This window comes from Terrapene carolina, unplaced genomic scaffold (assembly GCF_002925995.2).
Source record: "Terrapene carolina triunguis isolate 2854851 unplaced genomic scaffold, T_m_triunguis-2.0 Scaffold96, whole genome shotgun sequence".
Taxonomy (NCBI): Eukaryota; Metazoa; Chordata; order Testudines; family Emydidae; genus Terrapene; species Terrapene triunguis.
This window is the reverse complement of record NW_020664447.1, coordinates 62,120,642-62,142,466: the sequence shown is the minus strand read 5'-3', so window position 1 is coordinate 62,142,466 and position 21,825 is coordinate 62,120,642. Positions and strand designations below refer to the sequence as shown.

Genomic DNA, 21,825 nt, shown 5'->3' with positions numbered 1-21,825 from the left:
GCCATGGGGCACTCCCAGAGCCCAGACACCCACACTCCCCTCCCACCAGACCCCAGCCGCGGGGCAACCCGCAGCCCAGACACTTGCACTCCTTACCCCCCCAGACTCCAGCTGTGGGGTACCCCCCCAGCCCAGACACCCGCACCCCCCTGTTCCCTCAGAGCACAGCCATAGGGCATTCCCACCCCAGACACCCCATCCCCCCAGTGCCTTTACTCCCCCCAGCTTCTTTACTGTCCCGCCAGGGGACGTGGTGCGGCCCTGCCATTCCTCACCCTTTGCCAGAGCTAGGTCTCCCAGGCCCTCTTCTGTCCCTGGGTTGATGAGGATTAAGCCGGGCAGCCAGAGCATACAGAGCCTCCATCCTCGTTGGGCTGGGTGCTCCGCTAACTGTGAGCTGGGCTCTTCAGAGTATAGCAGCCCTTAGGAGTGGCCAGCAGCTCTGCAGCCCTAGTTCTGCAGGGGAAACATGAAATTCTGTACAGAACATTAATTCTGCACAAATTCTGCTTTGCACAGTGGCGCAGAGTTCCCCCAGGAGTAATATTCCATTGACTTCAGTGGGTGCAGGATCTGGACCACAACGAAACATAGTCAGTGTTTTCCCTATTAGTTTAAAAATAATTTGCCTTGGTGTTAGGAGATGGGAGTTGCTTTACTTATCACTTAGCTATTAAGCTCTTACAAAAACCTAAGATAGATGAAATAGGTAGACACCAATTAAACCTGATTTTGGCAGCCTTAACCTCTATATATCCAATTTCTTAGCAAATTTGGGTAATCAAGTAGCCATTTTTAAACCCACATCTAAGAAAGCCTCAGGATTTCCCCTAAGACTCTCATAAATTGGACCTCCCCCATGCCCTCTCTTTCTCCCTTCACCACATAGCCACAGTTCCTACTCCACAAGCTTCTCCCCACCCTTCATTTATTTTCAAGTCCTGTGCTACCCCAATAAACTATGTAAGCAATATGGGCCTGATTTTTCAAAGGTGTTGATCTTGGGCAGCTCCCATCGACTTCACTTGCAGAAGTGGGTGCTGAGCATTTCTGAAAATAAAAACTATTTTTCCCCATATTTTCAAATGAGGCTACTTTTTGGGGAGCGCATTGGGAGAGTGTGGCTTGGCTTCCACCTTTCCCTCAGCCTTTTTGGGGAAATCTTGCAGCTTGCTAAGGAGCTAGTTGGTCTTGTGTGCCATGGTGGTTTCTATGAATAGTCTCCCACCACAGGGACTCTCCTGGCAGTCGCAATCAGGAGGGTTTCTGCTGCTGCTCTGTTTGATTTGGATTCTGTCTGCAGGTCACACTAGGGAAACACTTGCTGGCTCGTGTATTCTGCCTCATCCTGCTGCCACTCGCGCTCTACACAGCTCAGTTTGCTGTTCACTTTGCAGTGTTAAATAAAAGGTATTTCTCAAGCTTTCCTACTTACTTTCTCCCTCAGCACAGAAAGAAAATCACCTCCCCTTCCCTTTGAATTGAGAGTCACTGTTTATTCTGCCTTTAGTAATTTTAAGGTTTCAGAATCAGAAACACATTTACAAGCCACATCTTAGCCTAGATTCCCGCCCAGACTAAAACATAGTTCTTACAAGGATAGCTCTGTGCACACCAGCCAGCCAAATCATGTTAGTAGTAGTTGGTTCAGCTGGCACAGAGTTCAGAAACTGCTTAAACGTGGTTTCCTGCCCAGTGTAGGTAGATCCAAATAGATTTAATTAAATCAGCTTAATATATTTATTTGTACAGAGACTTAGTAGCTATTTAAGTGGAGACTATAATAGTAACTCTGGCCCCTTCCATCTAAGCATCTTTAAATGTCTTGCAGACGTTAAGTCTCACAGCTCCCCCTCCTCTGCATTATTTGGCATAATTATCCCCTTTATACAGAAGGGGAAAGCGAGGGAAACTGACTCACTCAAGGTCACATAGCAAATCAGCGGCAGAGGTGGGATTAGAACCCTCCTCTGAGTCCCAGCCTAGTATTTTAACCACCCTCCTTCCATTCTGGCCCCAATCAGATTGTGATACAGGGCTCAAATGCCTTTGTTTTTTTCTTATTTGTTCACTTGGTTTCAGTAGTACCCATAATGAGAGCTGACTGGAAGATAACTTTTCTGTTTCATGGTGGCTACTTTCAAATGTTTTGAAATTTGTTTTCATTCTGCATTGAAATAAAAACAAAACATTTCAAATGTTTTCACACAAACAGAAGTTGTGTGTGTTTGAGAAACCAGTCTCGCTCTGTAGCAGGGGTGGCCAAACTTACTGACCTGCCGAGCCACTTACGACAATCTTCAGATGTTCGAGAGCCGGGACGTGCCTCCCAGGGCTCCAGCCCCATGGGGTGCGTCTGCCAGGGCTCAGGGCTTCAGCTCTGAGGGAAGAGGAGTCTTGGGGCTGCAGCCCAGCAGGAGGTACCTTGAGGCTTCAACCCTGCTCTTGCTGAAGCTCTGAGCCCCTCTTCCCTGTTGGGCAAAAGCCCTGAGCTCCTCCCGTCCCAAGTCTGGTAGGTGAAGAATGGGCAGGGCGGGGAGAGAGTATGGGGAGTTTCGCTAGCCACACTTTAACTGTAAAAGAGCTATGTGCAGCTCACGAGCCATGGTTTGGTCACCCCTGCTCTATAGCCTGGTGTTTAGGGTCCTGGCTTGGGATGTGAGAGACCCAGGTTCAAGTCCCTGCTCTGCCTGATTCAGAGCAGATTTTTCATCCCAGATGACTCCAAATCAAGTCCAAAAAGAGACTTTAAACATGGTTCTCTTGCATCCCAGGCTAGTACTCTAATCAAAGTATTCTCTACCTCCACACACCCAGGTTCTGGATCCAAAAACCTTCCTGACAAAAAATGTGCGGAAACTGGTACATCTCCACAAAACACACAGGTTTTGATGAAATAGCTTATTTTGGTGAAATTTCATTTCACCAGAAATGTTCTGACCAGCTCTACTCATAATATGGTAGGTGTCGCCAAAGAAAAGATTGATGCTGTGCATTGGGAATGGGTGTGACAGATTAGTAAGGTTGTCAAGGTGGTGATTGGGCATATGGTGGTAATAGAAGGCTAAGGTAATAGCTATTTAAAAATCAGTAAGATCTATGAATTCTTTCTATTTACTCCTCAGACATGTAGGTATAAGTCAGGTAGTCTCACCACAAGTATCACAGCAGAAGTGGGTCTATAGTAGCAATAGAGGGGATGTGACTTGCCCAAGATGAGATAGTGAGTCGAGGAATGTGCCACTTTCAAAGAAAACTCACTGTTCTTCATACAGAACTAAAAGGATTAACTTTTGTTGGCCATAGAAAAACCTTGAAGCTGTTGAAAATCACCCTTGAGAGTGTATTTGTTGTAGCGAAGTGAGTCAGAGCCCATTGTAAGAGGTAGACGCCTACAAGAGCTGAAGTTTTCTTTCCCCAGCGTTCTGAGGCAGACTAATTGTCTTATCTGTTTCCTTCTTTAAAATGATTTGGTAATGCATATTTCAGTTCTGCACACTTGTTTCCACAGTCTCATGGTCTGCACATTCTTTGCTCTCTCCTAGTGGGCCCGGGGATGGTTTTTTCAGCTCTGCCTTTCAGTCCCGACTGATTGGGAACAATCTTCACAATGTCTCCGTTCCAGAGCGTAAGTGTCCAGTTCCTTGGGGAAGTAAACTCCTCAAACTAACCCTGGCACATAACTATGTCTTTAAAAAACCAAAAGACGTTATTAGCCGGTCAGCAGATTCACCAGCAAGAGTGAGTTTTGCTAGAGATTAGGCTGTGTGTCAGCTCCCTGCCACACCTGTTTGTCTGCGTCACTAGCAAACGCTTCGAGACTCTGCCAGTCTAAATCTTGCCTTGCAGGTAACAATCAATGAATCCCAGTTTGCGAGTTCCCCAGATGTCTCCCTGCAGTGTCCAGTCCCTTTTGCTGTGATACTCACAGAAATTAAGTTCACTGCCTCCAAAGAGACAGTGTACACACTAGCCTGTTGGGTTAGCTGGTGAGTCACGCTTCACTTCAATATGCATCACTGAGATGGCTTTGTAATAGAACAAGAATAAATTTAATGATAAAGAATAGAGATTTAAGTAATACTAAGCAAGAGAAAAAGAGACAGTATAGTTACAAACAAAACAAAATAAAACAGACTTTCTAGTGTCTAAAGCTTAACAGATTACAGTCTTGGTCTCAGGCAATTTCTCACCTATAATCAGTTCCCAGAGACTTCAGCTCACATGGATGAAGGATCTAACTTTCATAGATTCCAAGAGCTCTGGCCTTTTTAGTTCTTTAAGTGATTTATAACTAAAATGTCTTTTTGTTCCCTTATATTACCCTGTAGCAGGGGGCACTCATCTGTTGAGTGCTTCCTGCTACTGGGTGCAGTACTGCAGTCCTTTTCCCACTCCTGGCACCCCCTGTGGGTTGTCAACCTTGCTTGGCGGGTCTTCAATAGCTTGGCCCTCTGGCCAGGTCACACAATCCTAATGAACCCTTCTAGGGTAACAAAAATCCAACCAAGACTGTCTATCTGCTCTCACCAGTGTCTTCAACCCCAGTTCTGGGTCCTTTAAATTCAGCCCTTCGCTTGGGCTTCCAAACAAGCCTTGTCCTCTTCTCAGGGTTTACACCACTTTTTCCGTGGGGGAACCGTGGCCAGCCCACTACTCCAGCTCCCAACCCATGGACCCTATAAACAGCAGCCATGTACTGCTCACTTCAATTCGTTGTTGCTACTTCCCTGGGCCTTTTCCCACCTGGCCCCTTTAATTTCACCTCTTATCTCAGGATTAAAGTTCTCAGGCCTTCTCTCTCCCAGTTTAAGCAAATGCAGCCAATTGAGCTCCTTTGGACTGAGGGTAGCACACTTTCTTGCCCCTTTGGCCCCAGCCAGGAGCTGATCTGCTAAGGCTCTGAAGCTCATTTTATCTGAGCCTGCTAGTCTCAGATTGGCTGCTTCCATACAGCCTCTCTAGGCACGCCTGGAGGACCTACCTTCACTGCTCCTTTTGGAGTATAGTAGGCCAAGGGGGGCACCTGCAGGGATCCACAAAGGCCTGGTGCACACTGGTACGTATTCACAGTCCATTGTCTATGCTTCCAGCCCAGGAAGATTTGCTGGGGGTGCAGACTCTGTCCCCATGTGCTTACTAAGCTCTTTCTTCCTCCGCTTGTTAGCTTGGTTGCTTTGTTTACCTTATGTGTAAATGTACTTTCATTGTCCTCTCCTGTAATCAAGCCAGTCAGACAGCAGAATCCATATTCCTTTGTCTAGGACAGGCTTGATTTATGCACTGCCTCCAAAATACATTTTAAGAGTATATTTCCAGGACATATACCTAATTCTTTGTACCACAACCCATACATGCATCATGCAATGATATTCATGACCAGCATTTCACCAGTTTACATATGATACCTTATATGAAATCTCTTAGACACATATTATTACTCCTGGGTGAATTCTGCGTCACTGTGTGTGTGCAGAATTCATGTCCCCTGCAGATTTCTTTGCTTCCCCACAGAAAATGACAGGGAAGCAAAGGGAAACTGCAAGAGCAGTGACATGCCCCTTCCCAGCAGTGCAGGTGAGTCGTTTCCAGTGCCTGGAAGAGCTGGCGGAGAGGTAAATCATTGTACAGGGGCAGGATTGGGAATGCCCATGGGCATAGTTTGGAGGGGCAGAGGGACAAACAGAGGCACGGTGCCATTGCTCCCCTCCCCCCCCCTTTATTCCCCAATTTCTATGAAAGCAGAGCTGTCTGGGTGAGGGAGGGTGCCCCTCTGGCTCAGTGACTTTGCAGTTGGACCCCACCTCCTGGGTCCTAATGCCGGTTGTCCTCCCCTTCTATGTTCTAGGGACTATAAGGGAGGGTGGTGAAGAGCCACTAAGTGAATTTGATGCTGCCTGGTAGCTGACTATAATTATGCATGAGAAGGAAAATAGGCCTGCCTCAAAAGAAAGAGAAGTGTCTATACCTTGAGTTACTGTACTACAGCTTGACTGTGAGATGATGTTTTACAGAAGAGATCCTTAAGACCTGTTGTCTCCCCTTTCAGACCTGGCCTATGGTTCTGTGATCACAATGAAGAACCTTCGGATGGCAGGGGGGTACCTTCATTCACACTGGCACTTGTACCCCGAGGGTGTGGGGGCTCGTCAGCAGCAGGTCAGTGTGTCACTCTACCACTATCTCTCACTGCTGCCAGCATGCTCTGCTGACTTTGGAGCTTCCAGAAGATTTATATCCTCTAATACAGTGGTCCCCAACCTTTTCCGTGGGGCGGGCGCCAGACGACTAGCCGCCAAGGACTGTGGCCGCCGGACAAGCAGCCGCCGAAATGCCGCTGTGAAGCGGCAGCGTCAAGAGGCATCGCCGCCGAAATGCCACCGAGAAGCAGCGTCATCAAGAGGCGTCTCCGCCGAAATGCCGCCGATAATCAGCGGCATTTCGGCGGTAGCGCTTCTTGACGTTGACGCTTCTCGGCTGCTTGTCCGGCGGCCAGTAGGCGGGCGCATACGGATGCCCTGGCGGGCGCAATGGAACCCGCAGGCACCGCGTTGGGGACCCCTGCTCTAATAAAAGCAGCTGCTCTTTCCCGCTGTCATGTTCTTTTATCACGCTGCTTGGGGAGGTGCAACTCTTTACAGTTCCCCTTTTGAGATTTAGCATGACATTCCTAAAGACCTACTGCACTGAGCATTCGGACATAATAGTGATAGAGGCCACATAAGTATTTATATCCTATGCTGGCCTCTGAGAACCACATGAGAGGGTGGGGATAGGGTGCTTAGCTTTGCCCTTGTTTGGAAATCCTAGCAGTACAGGTGCCTGAATTCATAGCACTCTTACACCAGGACAGGTGGCCTGCGATACTAAAGATGCATTAAAATAAGGAGGTTGTCTTGCATGCCAAGACAACATAAAAAGAAAGAGCAGCTGCCACCTCATGGAAAAGAGTGAAAATCCTTATGTTTAAAACAAATCCACTTCTTGATTTTGAAGGATTTTGAAGGGGGCATCGTGCAGAGGAATGGGAGTCAGGACTTTTGCTTTCTGTTCCCAGCTCTGCCACTGACCTCCTCTGTGATCTTGGAAAGTAACTTTCTCCTTTTGTGCCTCAATTTTCTTATTTCTGTTTTGAGGATAATGATGAAAATGACTGGGGGAGTTTGTGAGGGTTCGTTTATTAGATTAGATTTATATTTCTTTAGATTTATAAACTAACAGTAGTAAGAGGCACCAGTCTGAACTCTGTAGACACCTCTGAAAAATAATTAAAATTATAATAAACCAAAGCGAGAATCAGCAACCCCATAACATATAATACTAGTGAATGAGGCAGCACAAAAATAAAGCAAATTTCCCATTTTCTCTAAGCATCACCCCAGCAATATCTGCTTCCTCAGCAGATTTCCTAAGAAGACATGCTTTGCAATGCATGCATTAGTGTCTGTAAAATGCTTTGAGATCCTCAGATGAAAGATGTTGAGGATAGACAGTTATTTGCTTCATTTTCCTCCATTCTCTATCACTCGGAACAGTTACTTTAGAAATAGGATCTCAGTGTCTGCACCTGCTGCTTATTCCCAATCAGCAATTCTAACCATCCCTTGGTGATATTTACAGTTTGTTGCTGTGGAAGTGATCGAGATGTCAGGCCCAGGATTTCTGATACCAACTGAGGAATATCAGGAAGTTCGTGTTTGCAGAACAGAAGATCTTGTTGTGGAAAGAGCCTCTGAACTAGGACTGAGAGAAGAGATAGAACCATATAGATAGGTCATTAAGTCCATTACTTCTTGTCCTACCTTCATCTGCAGCAAGGGAAATTTAAGTTAGATATTAGGAAAAACTTTCTAACTGTAAAGGTAGTTAAGCACTGGAGTAGGCTTCCAAGGGAGGTTGTAGAATCCCCATCATTGGAGGTTTTAAAGAACAAGTTGGCCACCTTTCAGGGATGGCAAGGACACTTGTCAGGGATGATCTAGGTATACTTGGTCCTGCCTCAGCGCAGGCCTCTGGGCTTGATGACTCTCTTCCAGTCCTACTTTTCTGTGCTTCTATGATATGACTTAGAAGTTATTACCAGGGATGCACAGCACTCGCAGAGCAATAGGGGAAAGACAGACAGAGATGTTGCAGCTACAAGTGACGTGACACACGTGGGTAACACATAACTCCATTAAACAAGTGAAGGATGTGTCTGGGTTAAGCAGTGTCCAAGAGCCAGGACTTTGTACTTCAGGGACAACATCACAAAGTTATCCTGTATTTAATTTTATTGCATCAGCACTGGATGCACTTGGTATTTTTGCCCTGCTGATTGATGGATCTTGTACTTTGGCTAGACCCTGACTTGTTGGTGAAATGAAATGGTTTATCATTATGTTTCCAGGTCACTGCCTATTTACACAAGGACTTGAACAACCTGTGGGTTATAAAGAAACATGATTCCAACACAGGTAAACAGAACTCTAGCAAAGTGGACTGTCTAACTGGTGCTTCTATTTTTTTACTACTATATTCTTGGGATCTCTTCCCAAATAACAAAGGATTATTGGGGGTGAGGGAGATTATCAATCACATCTTCATATTCCTTCAAGACTGTACAGGTGAGATGTCCTAACTTTGCCCAACTGATGGCTGCATGTAACGTGCCAGATGACCAAGGACTGCAATTTATAGGTATAAAATGGGGCAGATTGCAGTTACCATTTTCTTTAATTCATATGTGTGGCCCACAGAGCTTGCGGATCCCAGCATGCAATAGTCCATTGATCTGAGTGGAAGGCTGCTTTGGTAAAAATGGAATATTACACGTTGGGACTGATTGTCTATGCAGACCACATCTTAGAACACAGAAACTGTATGTGAAGCACGCTTGGTATCTAGGGTTTCCTTCCTACACTAGCAGCGCCTTATAAGATTAAAGTTGATTGGCTACTGCTAAAAAAAAAAAAAAAAGAAATCCTTGGTATATACTTAAAGTATATATGTACTGAACATTGAGTGTTGTTTTCTCAGCCTTTCTGATGTACCCAGGGGCAGCCAATCTTTTTATTTTAGGACAGTATCTGCTGTCTGGACGCTTCCATTATATGGTTCCAGGAATAACAGTTGGGACTGGTCCTTGGACTGATTCTAGGGGTTGCACTGAGTCTATGGTCTAGTGACGTGAGTTTGCTGAGTGCATCCCCTGTTTGGCTGGGGATCAGCATTCTGAAACAGTCTCTAAGAGTATTGATTCCTTTTCTAAACCCGGTGCTATTATCTGTTTTTCTGCCAGCAGATCATTTAGATCCTTCCTGCTCTGTGGAGTTTGTGAGGCATGGAGATGTTATTCGGCTGGAGCACAAAGAGTAAGGTGTTTAAGAAATAATAGAAAAATATAAGAGGTTGTATCTCCCAATACATGTTTTCTGGGAGTTGAACAGAATTAGCATTTGCCATAGGATTGGTAAATGGGGATGGTGGTGTGAGATCTGACCTGCCAATGACTAGAATTAGGCTAGCACAAACCTTCAACAAGTCCTTTGGTGCTGTAGACCAGGGGTTCTCAACCTTTTTCTTTCTGACCTCCCCTCAACATGCTATAAAAACTCCCTGGCCCACCTCTGCCACAACAGCTGTTTTTCTGCATATCTAGTAGATTAAAAGCCAGGGACGGCATTAGGGGGTAGCAATCAGGGAAGTTGCCTGGGGCCCAATGCCACAGCGGCCCCGCAAAGCTAAGTTCCTCGGGCTTCGGCTTCAGCCCCGCATCGTGGGGCTTGGGCTTGGGCTTCAGCCCCGCACTGTGGGGCTCGGGCTTCGGCATTCTGTCCTGGGCCCCAGTGAGTCTAATGCTGGCCTTGCTCTCTAGTTTATTTTGGAGGACCCCCTGAAACCTGCTCGCAGCCCCCCAGAGGGCTCTGGACCCCTGGTTGAGAGCCTCTGCTGTAGACTTTTCTCCATATCTCTATTCCCAGCATGGGATTTGTGACATTTCCCTCTGTACAGTCCCATATTTTGAATGGGATCTCTGAGCCAGTGTGTTTTCTTGGGATGAGACCTCTAAACAGCTTCATCACGATGAAGTATTTTTCTTTTTGAGAGAACCATCTGCAGCTCCTGAGAAATCTGTCCAGCTGCATGGTATGCAAAGTTAAGGGCCATTCCACAGCAAGACAGGAATTTCAGACCATTAATTCTATTGTTTGTGCCCAGATCTTTCCTGCTCTTCCAGTTTGTCAAGCAAGATAAGTCCTTAACTTTTGCCTAACATACCAGGAATATGGGGCAAAAAGTACCCTCATTATTGCCTTGTGTACCTGGCATGTCCCTGCTGAAGTTCCAGTCAGACACTGAGACTACAGCCATGAAACTGTTTAAAATGATACGCAGGCTTGTCTTGAGTCCTCCCTCTTCAATGAATGGCAAGGAACCCTGGTGTGCTGGTTTTAAATCTGCATTTCCCCTCCTTTCACTGTGCAACAGAGGAGTTTGCCCTCTCTGAGCATTCATTTCTTTAAATATATAGGACTTCTATTGACCTGCAAATTGTGCTATATTACTCTGTAACCTTCAGTATTGCCTTCCCCAAGCATTCAAAAAGCATTAATCAGACCCCAAAAAATCATGAGATTTTAAAAATAATAAATGTTGGGTGCTTTTTATTGGCCTTTTGGCTTTTGAACCTTGTTGAGGGTCCATGTTTTCAAACTTTTCTCTGCAACCATGAGAGCTAGAAACTTATTTTTTTGTAAGGGAAAGCTGAGATTCTTAAATAATGTGATTCCAGCAGCTGGGGCTTTAAGAAAAACACCAAATATATGAGAGTCATGATAAAATCATGAGTTGGCCACACTAGATCTTGTCAACTCTCACATTCAGAGGCGGGCTGAGGGGCTTACTGGCCACTGCTTCCAGCAGCTCCCATTGGCCTGCAGCGGTGAACCGCGGCCAGTGGGAGCCGCGATCGGCCGGACTTGCGGACGGGGCAAGTAAATAAACCGACCCGGCACACCAGGGGCTTTCCCTACACAAGTGGCGACCCCAGTTTGAGAAACACTGTGCTAGAGGGTGCAGTCTTTTGCATGGAAAATAGAACTAACTATCAAGAGTGGTCAAGACCTCAAAGACCTCATGGCATGTTTTACAAGAACAGGGATGTTAGTCCTAGTGCCCTGGGTAATTGTATTCTTCTTAAAATTCTGCCTCCCAGTAGTTTCATTTTAACTATTCATTTCTATGTCCTAAACTGTAGTGTGGTATAGTCAGTACGCTTTTGAACTCCTCCAGATGTGGTTGACTGTGGCCTGTGAAGTGATTCCTATATGTATATGGTTCAGAAATAAATTTGTAATGCCTGTAAAGTGCAATGGAATCTGTATAAATGAATCTTTATTGGTGACCAAAATGAAAGCTCTTCACACAAACCATTCTCAATGTAAAATTGAAAACTGTGTTTTACTTGTAATTAATTTCAGGACTTCTAGAAATCTTCACAGTCACCAGCATGAGGCCCCCATGACAAGGAAGCACCTTCAGGTCACTGGATACGGAATAGTAAGAATAATTCTTCTTCCACTTGAGGGAGGTTCATCCCAAGACAAGATTTACTCTTTCTTTTAGTTTTTTGTCTCTTAGCCAGTTTCTTATCCATGAGAACACTTACAATGCATTAAAGTACATGGGAGGTTATAATGGAAGTTGGAGCTCATTACACAGGTTAATATATGATGTATGTCGGTGTGTAAGAATTAGAATAGCACATATTAAGATCTTTCCAAAATGTGCACATACAAAGAAACAGCTTTAAACTATCACCACAACCCTAGCTTTGTCAGCACCAGACTCTTTAAATTCTAACTTTAAAGCTGCACTGACAGGTATTATTTTCTGTACACCGCCTTGTGATATAGACAAATGGCTTCTAGGGTCTAAACTGAGCAGTGCTCTGACTTTTGTAAATGAAATCTGCTTTGAGTCTTAAATGCCCGGAGGCAAGAGACTACTCAATAAACCCACTATGCTGCCCAGCCAAACCATCCAGTTTAAAATCCCTTTAAAATGTAACTTCATATCTTGAGAGCCGCATATGAAGTTGAGGCAAAGAATTTTGGAATTGGTGAGGAAAATATGTAGGTAGATAGTAAGCATGGATACATCATGCATTGCTGGTGTCTATAAAATTATCTTCCTGCTGGGGAATCCCTATTGTTACCACTCAGGAGGTTAAGCTGGGTCTGATCCACTCAGTTTTGTCAACACTGTAAAGTTTCAGAAGCTCCTGTTTTCTGTCTCTTGTTCTCCAGTGACACATGCTTTTGGTTTTTTGTTTTTTGTTTTTGGTGATGTGTTTGAATGGTAGAATGGAACAGGAGATGCCAACGATTTTTGGCGGATTGAGGTGGTGGGCAGGAAGGCTGGGAAACGCATTAAAGTCCTACGGAGTCAGATCCGACTGACCCATCTGGCCACAGGATGCATACTTGGGTCCTCTGGGAAGACGCTGCCAAAATGGTAAATAATCTCTGAGCCTCGCTTATGATTCTTCCTGCCAAAAGTCTCATGCTAGCAGCTGATGTTCCTTTTCTTACACAATTGACACCAGATCCCCTTGTTCAGTGGCACTTTTTAATCTGGACTGGAGAATACACACCTTTATATTTTTCCTCTATTCTTAAAAGGAAAGGGGCATCTGAAAAGTAGAAAATCAGAGTGAAATCTTGGATGAGGGTTATGAAATCTACTACAGTGAAGGGGCTAGCAAATGGCACTTCTGGAGAATAAAGTCCTTAACCAAGAGGTCCATCCCAGACATCAGCATGGGGGTGTGCTTCAGCCCTGTTCAAGGGGGGCTAGTGTTAGGCATGAGTGATGAGTTCATTTTCCATAAACCAGTCAATCCTTGGCCTTTGCAAAAAAATTGCCAGCATGGGAGACCGTTGTACTGAGAATGGTTGCAACGTAGACCCTTGGAAACTGTGACTCTTACATCACCAGCTCATTTAGGTGTAGGAGCCACCAGTGACCTAAAGGTTGTCCCATTCCACAATCCTCTGAACTATCCAAATCCCTTGCTGTTATATTTATATCGGTTCCTATTCATTTTTTTAATGGGAAGATCTGGACCACAAGAGTGTCCCACACCCTTCTCTCCTATGTGTGAGCACAGATCTGGAGTATGAGAGCAGATGCAACTAGTGGCTCTGGAAGAGGAAAGATTTTTATTTGTTCCAGGTCTCTGTAAATGCCCATGCACACTGATAGTGCTCTCACTGATGGTCGGTGATTGAATAGCCTGAGGCATTACAGTCATCAAGACTGTTCCTGTAGGCCAGTCTCCTGGGAGGTAGCATGTAGAATAAGGCTGATATAAAAAATGGATCCCAGAGTTTGAACTCATTGTTTCAGAATGGACTGATTGCCTCTGGCATCAGTATTCAAATAAAAAGGAAATATTTTTTTACACAACACAAACTTAGCATGTGGAGCTAATTGTCACAACATTAAAGCCAACTGCAACTGCATAGCAAAAATACAACATTAAGACAACATTAAAGCCAACTGCATAGCAAAAAGTTTAGACATTTGTATGGATTATGGGACCATCAGCAATTAAGTTGTGATTTTTTTTAAATTGCAAGGGATGTAAAGCTCATGCTTCAGGAAGTAAGCCACCTGTAACAGAGTGAGGATAGGAAGAAACTTCTCCTATAGGTAGGGTGACCAGACGTCACGTTTTTAAAGGGACAGTCCAGTATTTAAGCCTTCCTGCAAGTGTCCCAACTGTTTCTTAAAAACGGAAAATTGTCCCATATTTCCTCCCCCTCCCCCGCATCAGTCCTGGTCGGATCCCTGCTTGCCAGCCACTTGCTCACCAGTGGTGGGGGGGATGGCGGGCTGGTCAAGTGGCCGACGGTGGGTGGGGGTGTGTGCAAGGCCTGGTGGCGGGGCAAAGATGCAGCATGCAGGGCTGGCTGCTCCTCCTGCTGGTCCTTCAGCACAGCCCCTGCTGCATGCTGGCTCTTAGCCAGCAGGGCCCCGCTCTCCGTCCCGTTTCTGGCTGGCACTGACTGTATGCTGCGAGCTGCAGTGGTTGGTGAGTGTGGGCAGGCACCAGCGGCAGCCGGTTACTTGTCGCCTCTGCTGCCCGCTCATTGCCCTTTACATGCTTCTCCTCTTGCTGTCCTCTCCCTGCTTTTCCCCTTCACCCTCCCCCTCCCCAACCCTGCTGCTCTTCCATATCCCTCCCAGCGGGGCACTCCCAGCACTGTGCAGAGAACCAGCTCCTGGTTGGAGTGCTCAGCTCATCAACAGCCTGGCCAGCAGGCTTCTTCCTTCCCCCACTGCCTCTGGCTGGGCTGGCGCCCCGGGAAACCCCAAGACCCTCCGTTCCGAGGCGCTGGCCAAGAGAAGCTGAGCCCTGCATGTGCCAAAGCCCCGCACAGCACTGGCATGGGGAAGCCTCTCCGCCCCTCAGCTAAGCTCTGGAGTGCGCCACAGCAGCTCCCGGGGCAAGGGCTTAGCACCCTCTTCGCCTGCCCCCCTCAGCCCGGGTCCTGCTCCCAGGGAATGTGGGGCTGCTCCATCCCCTAGGCACCCTCCTCTGCTGAGCCACCTCTCTGGTGGAGTTTGCTGAAGTCCCTGCAGTTCGGTTCCTTGGGCCCTGGTGCACAATGCATCCTTAGGGCTTAACCCCTTCCTGCCTGCGCTGTAGCCAGGGGATAGGAGGCGGCTGAGTTATGTCGGCGGCCAGCAGCAGTCTGGAGATGTTAGCTGCCTTTTGACGCTGTGCTGGCAGGAAGGGACAAGCTACTTCCAGCCACACAGGAGCGGTAGGGGTGGGGAAAGAGATGAGCTCTGCAAAGACACAGGTCAGGTCATCCCTTCCCCCCTTCCTCCTCCCCTGTGGCTGGAAGCAGCTGCTGTCCCTTCCCTCCCACACAGTGCCGAAAGGCTGCTGCTGGCCACATTCTGGTGTGAACCCTGGCAGAAATCTGGGGAGAGGGCGCATGTGACCCTGCATGCCCCCGACGTGTTGCCTTGGGAAGACATGGTGCCAGGTACCAGGAGAACGGGTCTGTCCCGGGGCCTCAGCCAGGCCTGGAGGGTGGAGAGCACCAGGCAGGGGAGGGTCTGGTCGGTCGGTCACCCTCCCTGTGTGAGAGAAGTGTATGGGAGTGTGTGTGTTACCCCTCCCCGTGTGTGTGCGTGGGGGGGTGGGCGGTGTGTGACACCTCTCCCCGTGTGAACCCTAAAGCCTTAAAGATAAGAAAGTAAATAAAAATAATCCAACTACGCAGTATTTCTTTTTAACGGGCTCAGTCAACTTGATGTTAATTTGAACATTTATACAATTGATTGCTGTTGAACTCGCTTGAATACGAGTAATTTTACCAGGTGTCCCGTATTCAGCATAGGGAAATATGGTCACCCTACCTATAGGGAGGTTGTTCTGTAGTTTCCCACTTAAGGGTCTCATATTTTTCTGAGCATCTAGTACTGGCTGTTTTGGAGACAGTATAATTGACTAAATGAACGATTGGTCTGATCCACTATGGCAATTCCTTTGTTTCTATAATGGAGTTGCTTTAGGTATGAATTGACTTTTAAAGTAATGGTGACTGCTTTTCCTGGGGAGAATCTAAAAGTTGACTTAAAGTTGATGGGAGCTACAGATGCTCAGCTTCTCTGAAAATTAAGCCACATATTTATGTACCTAAATATGGATTTCGGTACCTAATTTGAGGAACCCTAATATGGAAGTGTTGCTCTTCATATATACAGCAGTCTTGTGACCTTAGACACTTCTCAAATCCAGTCCAGTTTCTGTTTATACTCTGATAAGGGAGGACTTCTGGGTACACAGAAATGAATCTGTTAGGTTGGATGCTGCAGTTGGTGCTAATTGATAGCTGAACTTGGGCAAGGAATGTCAATTTGAATGAAAAATTGAATTGTAAATAGTGGTTCTCTTTCGGGAGGTAGGTGACTGACTGTCCTGCTGTTCCTCAGGGGCTGGGAACAGGTGGAAGTCACCTGCACTCCATATGTGAAGGAGACTCCCAATGCCCTTTGGAATGTTGAAGATCACATCAACCCCAAGTGTAAGTGATGAAATCTCTTGGACAATATGCACGTTGGCTTGTTTGTTTTCAAGCGGGGAGAGTGAGGTCAGAGCAAAGCACTCAATGTTTGGGATCCCTGGGTTCTGTTCCCAGCTCTGGTACTGACCTGTTGCATGATCTTGGGCCAGTCACTCTGCCTCCATTTCTGTATTGTAAAATGGGGGGATGGTGAGATATGGTGTTTATAAACTACTTTGAGATCCTCAGGACCTGCAGAAGGGTGAAGTATTATAGAAGAGCTGGTCACAACTTGATAGTTAAAGTTGTAACTGATAATATATGGAGATATACCTATCTCACAGAGCTGGAAGGGACCTTGAAAGGTCATCGAGTCCAGCCCCCTGCCTTCACTAGCAGGACCAAGTACTGATTTTGCCCCAGATCCCCAAGTGGCCCTCTCAAGGATTGAACTCCCAATCCTAGGTTTAGCAGGCCAATGCTCAAACCACTGAGCTATCCCTCCCCCAACTATGTTCACTATGAGACTTATTTTAAGCCACCCTTACAGCTTTTTAAGTGAAGGAGCTATTCTGAATGCAAGTGTATAGTAGAAGTTTTTAGATGATTTTTCGGAAGTGTAGGATCTTCACTGCCCTATTCCATACTTGCCTCATTCTCTTTTCCAGGAACATTCCAGTAATGAGGTTGCTAGAATTGTGACATGGGGTAAGAATAGAGTTGAGAATGCCAGTTGTGACATACAGCCTCTCCAGCACAATCCAAAAGTTAGACCTGTGTCACAGCCTTATTCACTGTCTGCTTGGTTTACGTGTTACTCAACACCCTGATTTTTATCACACAACTTGCTTGATTCTGACCTCGTTAAAACCCGCTAACATTTTGCAGCCTTTCAGAAGTACTATATTCAACCCAAGAGAAATAAATTCTGAGCTGTTCATTTGGTCTGGAGTCTTCTCCCATTGTCATGCATTTTGCATTCTCCCACTCATGGCTGATCTGTGGATAAAGAATAGTCTATGAACAGTGAGACTCTTATTTCTGCTTAAACACAGAGACTATTTATTTCAGGGAGTTTTATCTGTTTCTCACGCTTCTGAAAGTACAGTGGGAAATCAAAGAGTAGATCAGTTGTGAAATTCACTTGGGGATACTTTCTTGACTGCAAGAGGTTGTGTTTAGAATATGAATGAAATGCAGTGAGAGCCAAGGAGGTACCAGAAGAAGGTTACTCGCAGATTTGATACAGGAGGAGAGGGTTTATTGTGTGTGTATGTATTAAAGGAAGGTAGCATGGACAGGCTTCTAATTCACCTGTTTTCTTTTCCATAGTGCCTAATATCAGTCTGGATGTTCTGAAACCCTCCTTCCCAGAGATTCTCCTGGAGTCCCACATGGTTATGATCCGGGTAGGGTCGCTTTATTTTAGATTGTCATGTGTGTGTTTGTTTTTTAACTCTTGAGCTAAAAAGAAACATTCTGTACTATGATGTCCAGGGAATAGCAGCAGTCAAGATAGGACAGAATATATATTGGCATAGGTTACAAGGATTTATACTTAGAGAAGAAGGATGGCCTTATGATTGAAGTTCTAAAATGGTACTTGGAAGATCTAGGTTCAGTTTCTGGCTGTTCCATAGACTTTGTGTGACCTTGGGCAAGTCACTTAATCTCTCTGTGTCTTATGTTCTCTTCTGTAAGACAGGGATATTCGTACTTCCCTACCTCACGGGACGGTTGTAAAGATAAGTTCATTAATGCTCATGAGGCACTCAGTACAGTGATGGGGGCCATAAAAGTATGTGGATAAACACTTGGGGATACATTAACATCTGATGGAAAAATTTAAAAAGACAAAAACCCATTGTTTCAAAAACTCTTCCATGTTCTGTTTTCTGCTTTCCTCTTCCCTCATTCTTTGTCACTGAGGATGTTTGCAAAAAAGCAGATTTGTTTCTCTTCAGAGTTTGACTGCTCTTGTAGTCTTCTCACCTGAGACAGTTTTGTATGACCTTGTCTCTTCTCCTTTCTGTGCCTTAGTTTCTCCATCTGTAAAATGGGGATGATACTGACCTTACAAAAGATTCTGAGGCTAATGTGTTGTTTGTAAAGCTCTTTTGAAATGAAAGGGGCTCTAGGAATGCTCAGTAACATTATTAATACTAATCATTTCCATGGCAACCAGTTATAATATTGCTTTAGGTAAGGAAATATCAACATAACTGTTTCCATAGAAATAATTTTCTTGTCTCGAAATGAGGACTCTTATTTCAGACTGAAGGAAAACCTATAGGAGTAGCTGAGCTGTTAAATAGCTACGATCCTGCTTCTTCCACACATATTCTCAGCAATAAAGAACCGGAAAAGAAAAATGTAGAGAATACTTGGTCTTGGTAGTAACCTGGGAAACATTCACATTTGTGTAGTAATTTTAAGCTATGGGTGTCCTCTAGGATGCAGCTACTAGAGGGTGACATGATCATGCTCTTTGATGGACGCTCCATCTAGCAAAAAGCATTGATGATGACCAACATTCACTGGGGGAGCACATGTGTATATATTCATGCACAAATCTATGTACACAAAGTATTGGGTGGCATAGGGAGAAACGCCTATAGTTAAGCGACACTTTCTATTATAAGACTTTTTTCAGTTGGCAAACTTTAACTGAAATTTTCCATGCCAGCTGTCTGCCTTAGGTGGAATTTTACTGAAAGATTTCAGCAAAAGTAATTCAGGCATTTCTCAGAGGTTTGAGGGAAAAAATACTTGTTTTTCCCATATTGCCAAAAAACAACAACCCAAACACCCACCCTTAAAACCATTTAATTGAGAAGCAAATATTGTCTCCACCACTTGGAGCAGCGACTTGAAATTTAGTAGGGGGTTTGTTGTCCTGGTGTCCAGGATATGTCTGTTGCTGTCCCCATGAAAATCACATCATGGGGAGGTGGTCTGAGCAGGACTTTCCCTGCAGTTGCTCCTCCTGGTTGCCAGGGGCTGCTGTGGCACTAGATATCAGTACTGGGAGCAGGTAGACTCTTTCTCCTGTGCTCTCAGTGCTCTCTCTGCTGGTGCCCAGCTGACCCAGGCAACAGGGAGGAGAAAATAACCTGACTGATCTGCAGATGGGTGATGATCCAGGCCTGTGGGGGGTTGTGGGGAGGGAGACTGAGACGGGTTCAGGGAGTAGCAGGAAGACTGGGGTGAACAGCAATGGGATGATAGGAACTGGGATGAGCAGCTGTGAGCTGTGGGGTGAGGTTATGAGACATGGAGCTGAGAGGAGGCAGAGCAGGGGGAATGGAATGGGTCAAAGCAGGCAGTGGGGAGACTGAGATGAGGACAGACTGGAGGGGTCAGAGGCAGAAGGGGTTAGGCTTGGCAGGAGCAGATACAGAATGGTTCTTAACCACTAGATTCCACTCCCTTCAGATCCTGCAATGGAACCCAGGGTTCCTGAGTCTCAGTATTCCTCTGCTGCCAGCAATAGATGTAAACCCACTGGCAAAATGTGTGACTCAACTCCCTCTAGTGGCCAGCCTCAGGGACAGGAGTCCTGTGAAAAAAATATTATGGGATCATGTAATTAAAGACATTATTGTAATGCATATGCACAAGAGGGCTGAATTAAGGTTACATAGGCAACCTTAATTCTTTCATTTCCTAACTTTTGAGTGCTTGCCTGTGTACTATTCTCTTAGTGTAGTTTTCTATGTGTACTTTTTTATAGAAACTATGAAAGGAGAATTGTTTGAAAACTGATTAAATACTTTGGACCAAATTTTCAAATCACAGCCTCTGATACTCCATGTCCAGGTTTTCATTTCCGAGGTTCTGTACGCTTGGCTGTGTGCATGCAGTTTAGGGCATTAAATAGCCATTTTGCTGGTACAAATAATCAGGCATGGAAAGTTGCTTGCATACTTTTAGAGGATGCAGACTCTGAATCTAATCCTTTATTTACCATCAGGTGTTAGCTGCTTCACAGGTCACTGCTTCATGTAAATCTTGGGCCAGGTTTAGTGCTGGCAGTTATTGTGAAGCTCCTTGCCCAGCTCCTTCTCTCTCTAGATGTTATAGAGCCTAATGCTTGGTTTATATCTGGAGTTTAGTGGGAAGGTCTCAGATTCAAAACAGTATACTTTACCTGCGTTCTGAAAATGGTGGGCTTACTTCCTGTTGTTTAACAGCCTTAGAGCAGAGTTGTTGTCTTTCCAGTGTCTGTACAATTGGTGCAATTAGAGGGAGAGGCTTCCAGATACACAGCAATATATATGGAATGGGGACCTAAACTTGGTCTCTGATTGTGATTTGCAGGTCAGCCTGGCATCTATCTATCTTACTGGTGCATGAAGCAGTCCCCAGGAAATTTTTTGCCATCACTGCATGCTGCTGTAATGAGAGAACAGAGTAAGGAAAGGGATGTGACTTACAATAAAGTGAAATAGTTGTGGGGATTTCCAGGAGCTAATCTCCTGCAAAGTAATGGGGTAGTAGGAGCACTAGCAAAACCTGACATTCAAATCTAGGTGCTCCTGAAAGGGCTTAACCTTCCTAGGGCATTTGCTTATGCATACCTGTGAACATATCAGAAACAGGGTTATTCTTCCTATGCCCCTGAAACCCTGTCTAGACAGAGAGCTGCCATGCAGGACTTGTAGCACAACTGCCTATTGACTGTAATTTTCTTCTCAATCTCCTATAGGGAAACAGTGGCCTCAAACCAAAGGAGAATGAAGTCACATCCAAGCCTTGGCACTGGCCCGTCAACTACCAGGTATGCTGACAAATCCACCTTCCTGTCTGATTGCAAGTGCTTTTGATAGGGGTATGGCACCCAAACTGTAGAGCTGTGGGACTGCATCTCTTTATTAAAATGCATGACTACATTTCAGCCGCTGCTGAAATAACCTTTTTGTTGGCAAGAGAAGGAACTTATCTCACCTTTCTCACTGCTGACTCTCTGTGGAAGCCTCAGTGAGTTTGAAGGTTGATGTGGGCTCACTAGGCACAAACCTATTTTAATTTCCTCTGATACCCTTTCCCTGTTCCTCCTCAGGGCCTGCGTTTCTCTGGAGTCAACGAAACAGATTATCGAGTTTATTTGCTGGGGAACCCGGTAAGTGGGGGATTTGCAAAACAAGTGACTTCTGCCTTTAGCAAATATTTAGTTTTCTCCTGGCTTTCCCAGAGACAGTGGCTCCCTGCCTTTCTCTTCTCTAGCTGCTTTCTTCCCCTTCTCTTCTATGGTTTCACTTAGCTTTCCATCATGTCTTATGCACACTCTGCTACTTCTATCTCCTCCTTTCCTCTTTCCCACACAGGTGGTCTGGTGGCTGAATCTGGTCACTATTGGATTGTACCTTCTAATGGCAACTTGCGCTATTGTGGCCATGAAGAGGGGAGTTCAGCTGACAGCTGAATTCAAAGGTAAGTCCAGCTCTCCTACCCTATTGCATTTGTAGGCTTCACTGTTGTGACCGTTTATCATCCTGGTTTCCTGCTGCAGGAAAGCTGATTCTCTCTCTGCTATGGAACATCAGACCACTCAGAAATTGAACAAAATGTGTTCAAGAGGAACATGACAGCAATGAGTACAAGTATTTAAAATGTATAGTGCTATAGAAATGCTAAATCTTATACCTGGAAGGATGTAAATGCCAAGGAAGGGGAGAGGAATTAACAGTTTTTTCAGGCTGTAAAGGACCATTATGAAAATCTTTTCTGACCTGCATAACACAGGGTACCAGATTTC

At 45.4% G+C, this 21,825-nt stretch overlaps 1 protein-coding gene across 6 annotated transcripts in view; it reads left to right on the top strand.

The window, feature by feature from the left end:
- POMT2 (protein O-mannosyltransferase 2) overlaps positions 1-21,825 on the top strand; it is a 41,925-nt gene that overhangs the window by 14,170 nt on the left and 5,930 nt on the right. For 4 of the 6 annotated variants that reach the window (XM_029911458.1, XM_029911460.1, XM_026651518.2 and 1 more), the window contains 12 exons: positions 1,304-1,410; positions 3,546-3,628; positions 6,050-6,159; positions 8,390-8,456; positions 9,281-9,353; positions 11,463-11,541; positions 12,347-12,498; positions 15,997-16,088; positions 17,400-17,476; positions 20,776-20,847; positions 21,130-21,189; positions 21,395-21,500. In XM_029911458.1, the coding sequence (XP_029767318.1) occupies positions 1,304-1,410; positions 3,546-3,628; positions 6,050-6,159; positions 8,390-8,456; positions 9,281-9,353; positions 11,463-11,541; positions 12,347-12,498; positions 15,997-16,088; positions 17,400-17,476; positions 20,776-20,847; positions 21,130-21,189; positions 21,395-21,500 (1,078 nt within the window). The remainder of the gene's footprint in view (positions 1-1,303; positions 1,411-3,545; positions 3,629-6,049; positions 6,160-8,389; positions 8,457-9,280; positions 9,354-11,462; positions 11,542-12,346; positions 12,499-15,996; positions 16,089-17,399; positions 17,477-20,775; positions 20,848-21,129; positions 21,190-21,394; positions 21,501-21,825) is intronic. The other 2 variants (XM_029911459.1, XM_024192807.3) reach the window with 1 other exon arrangement.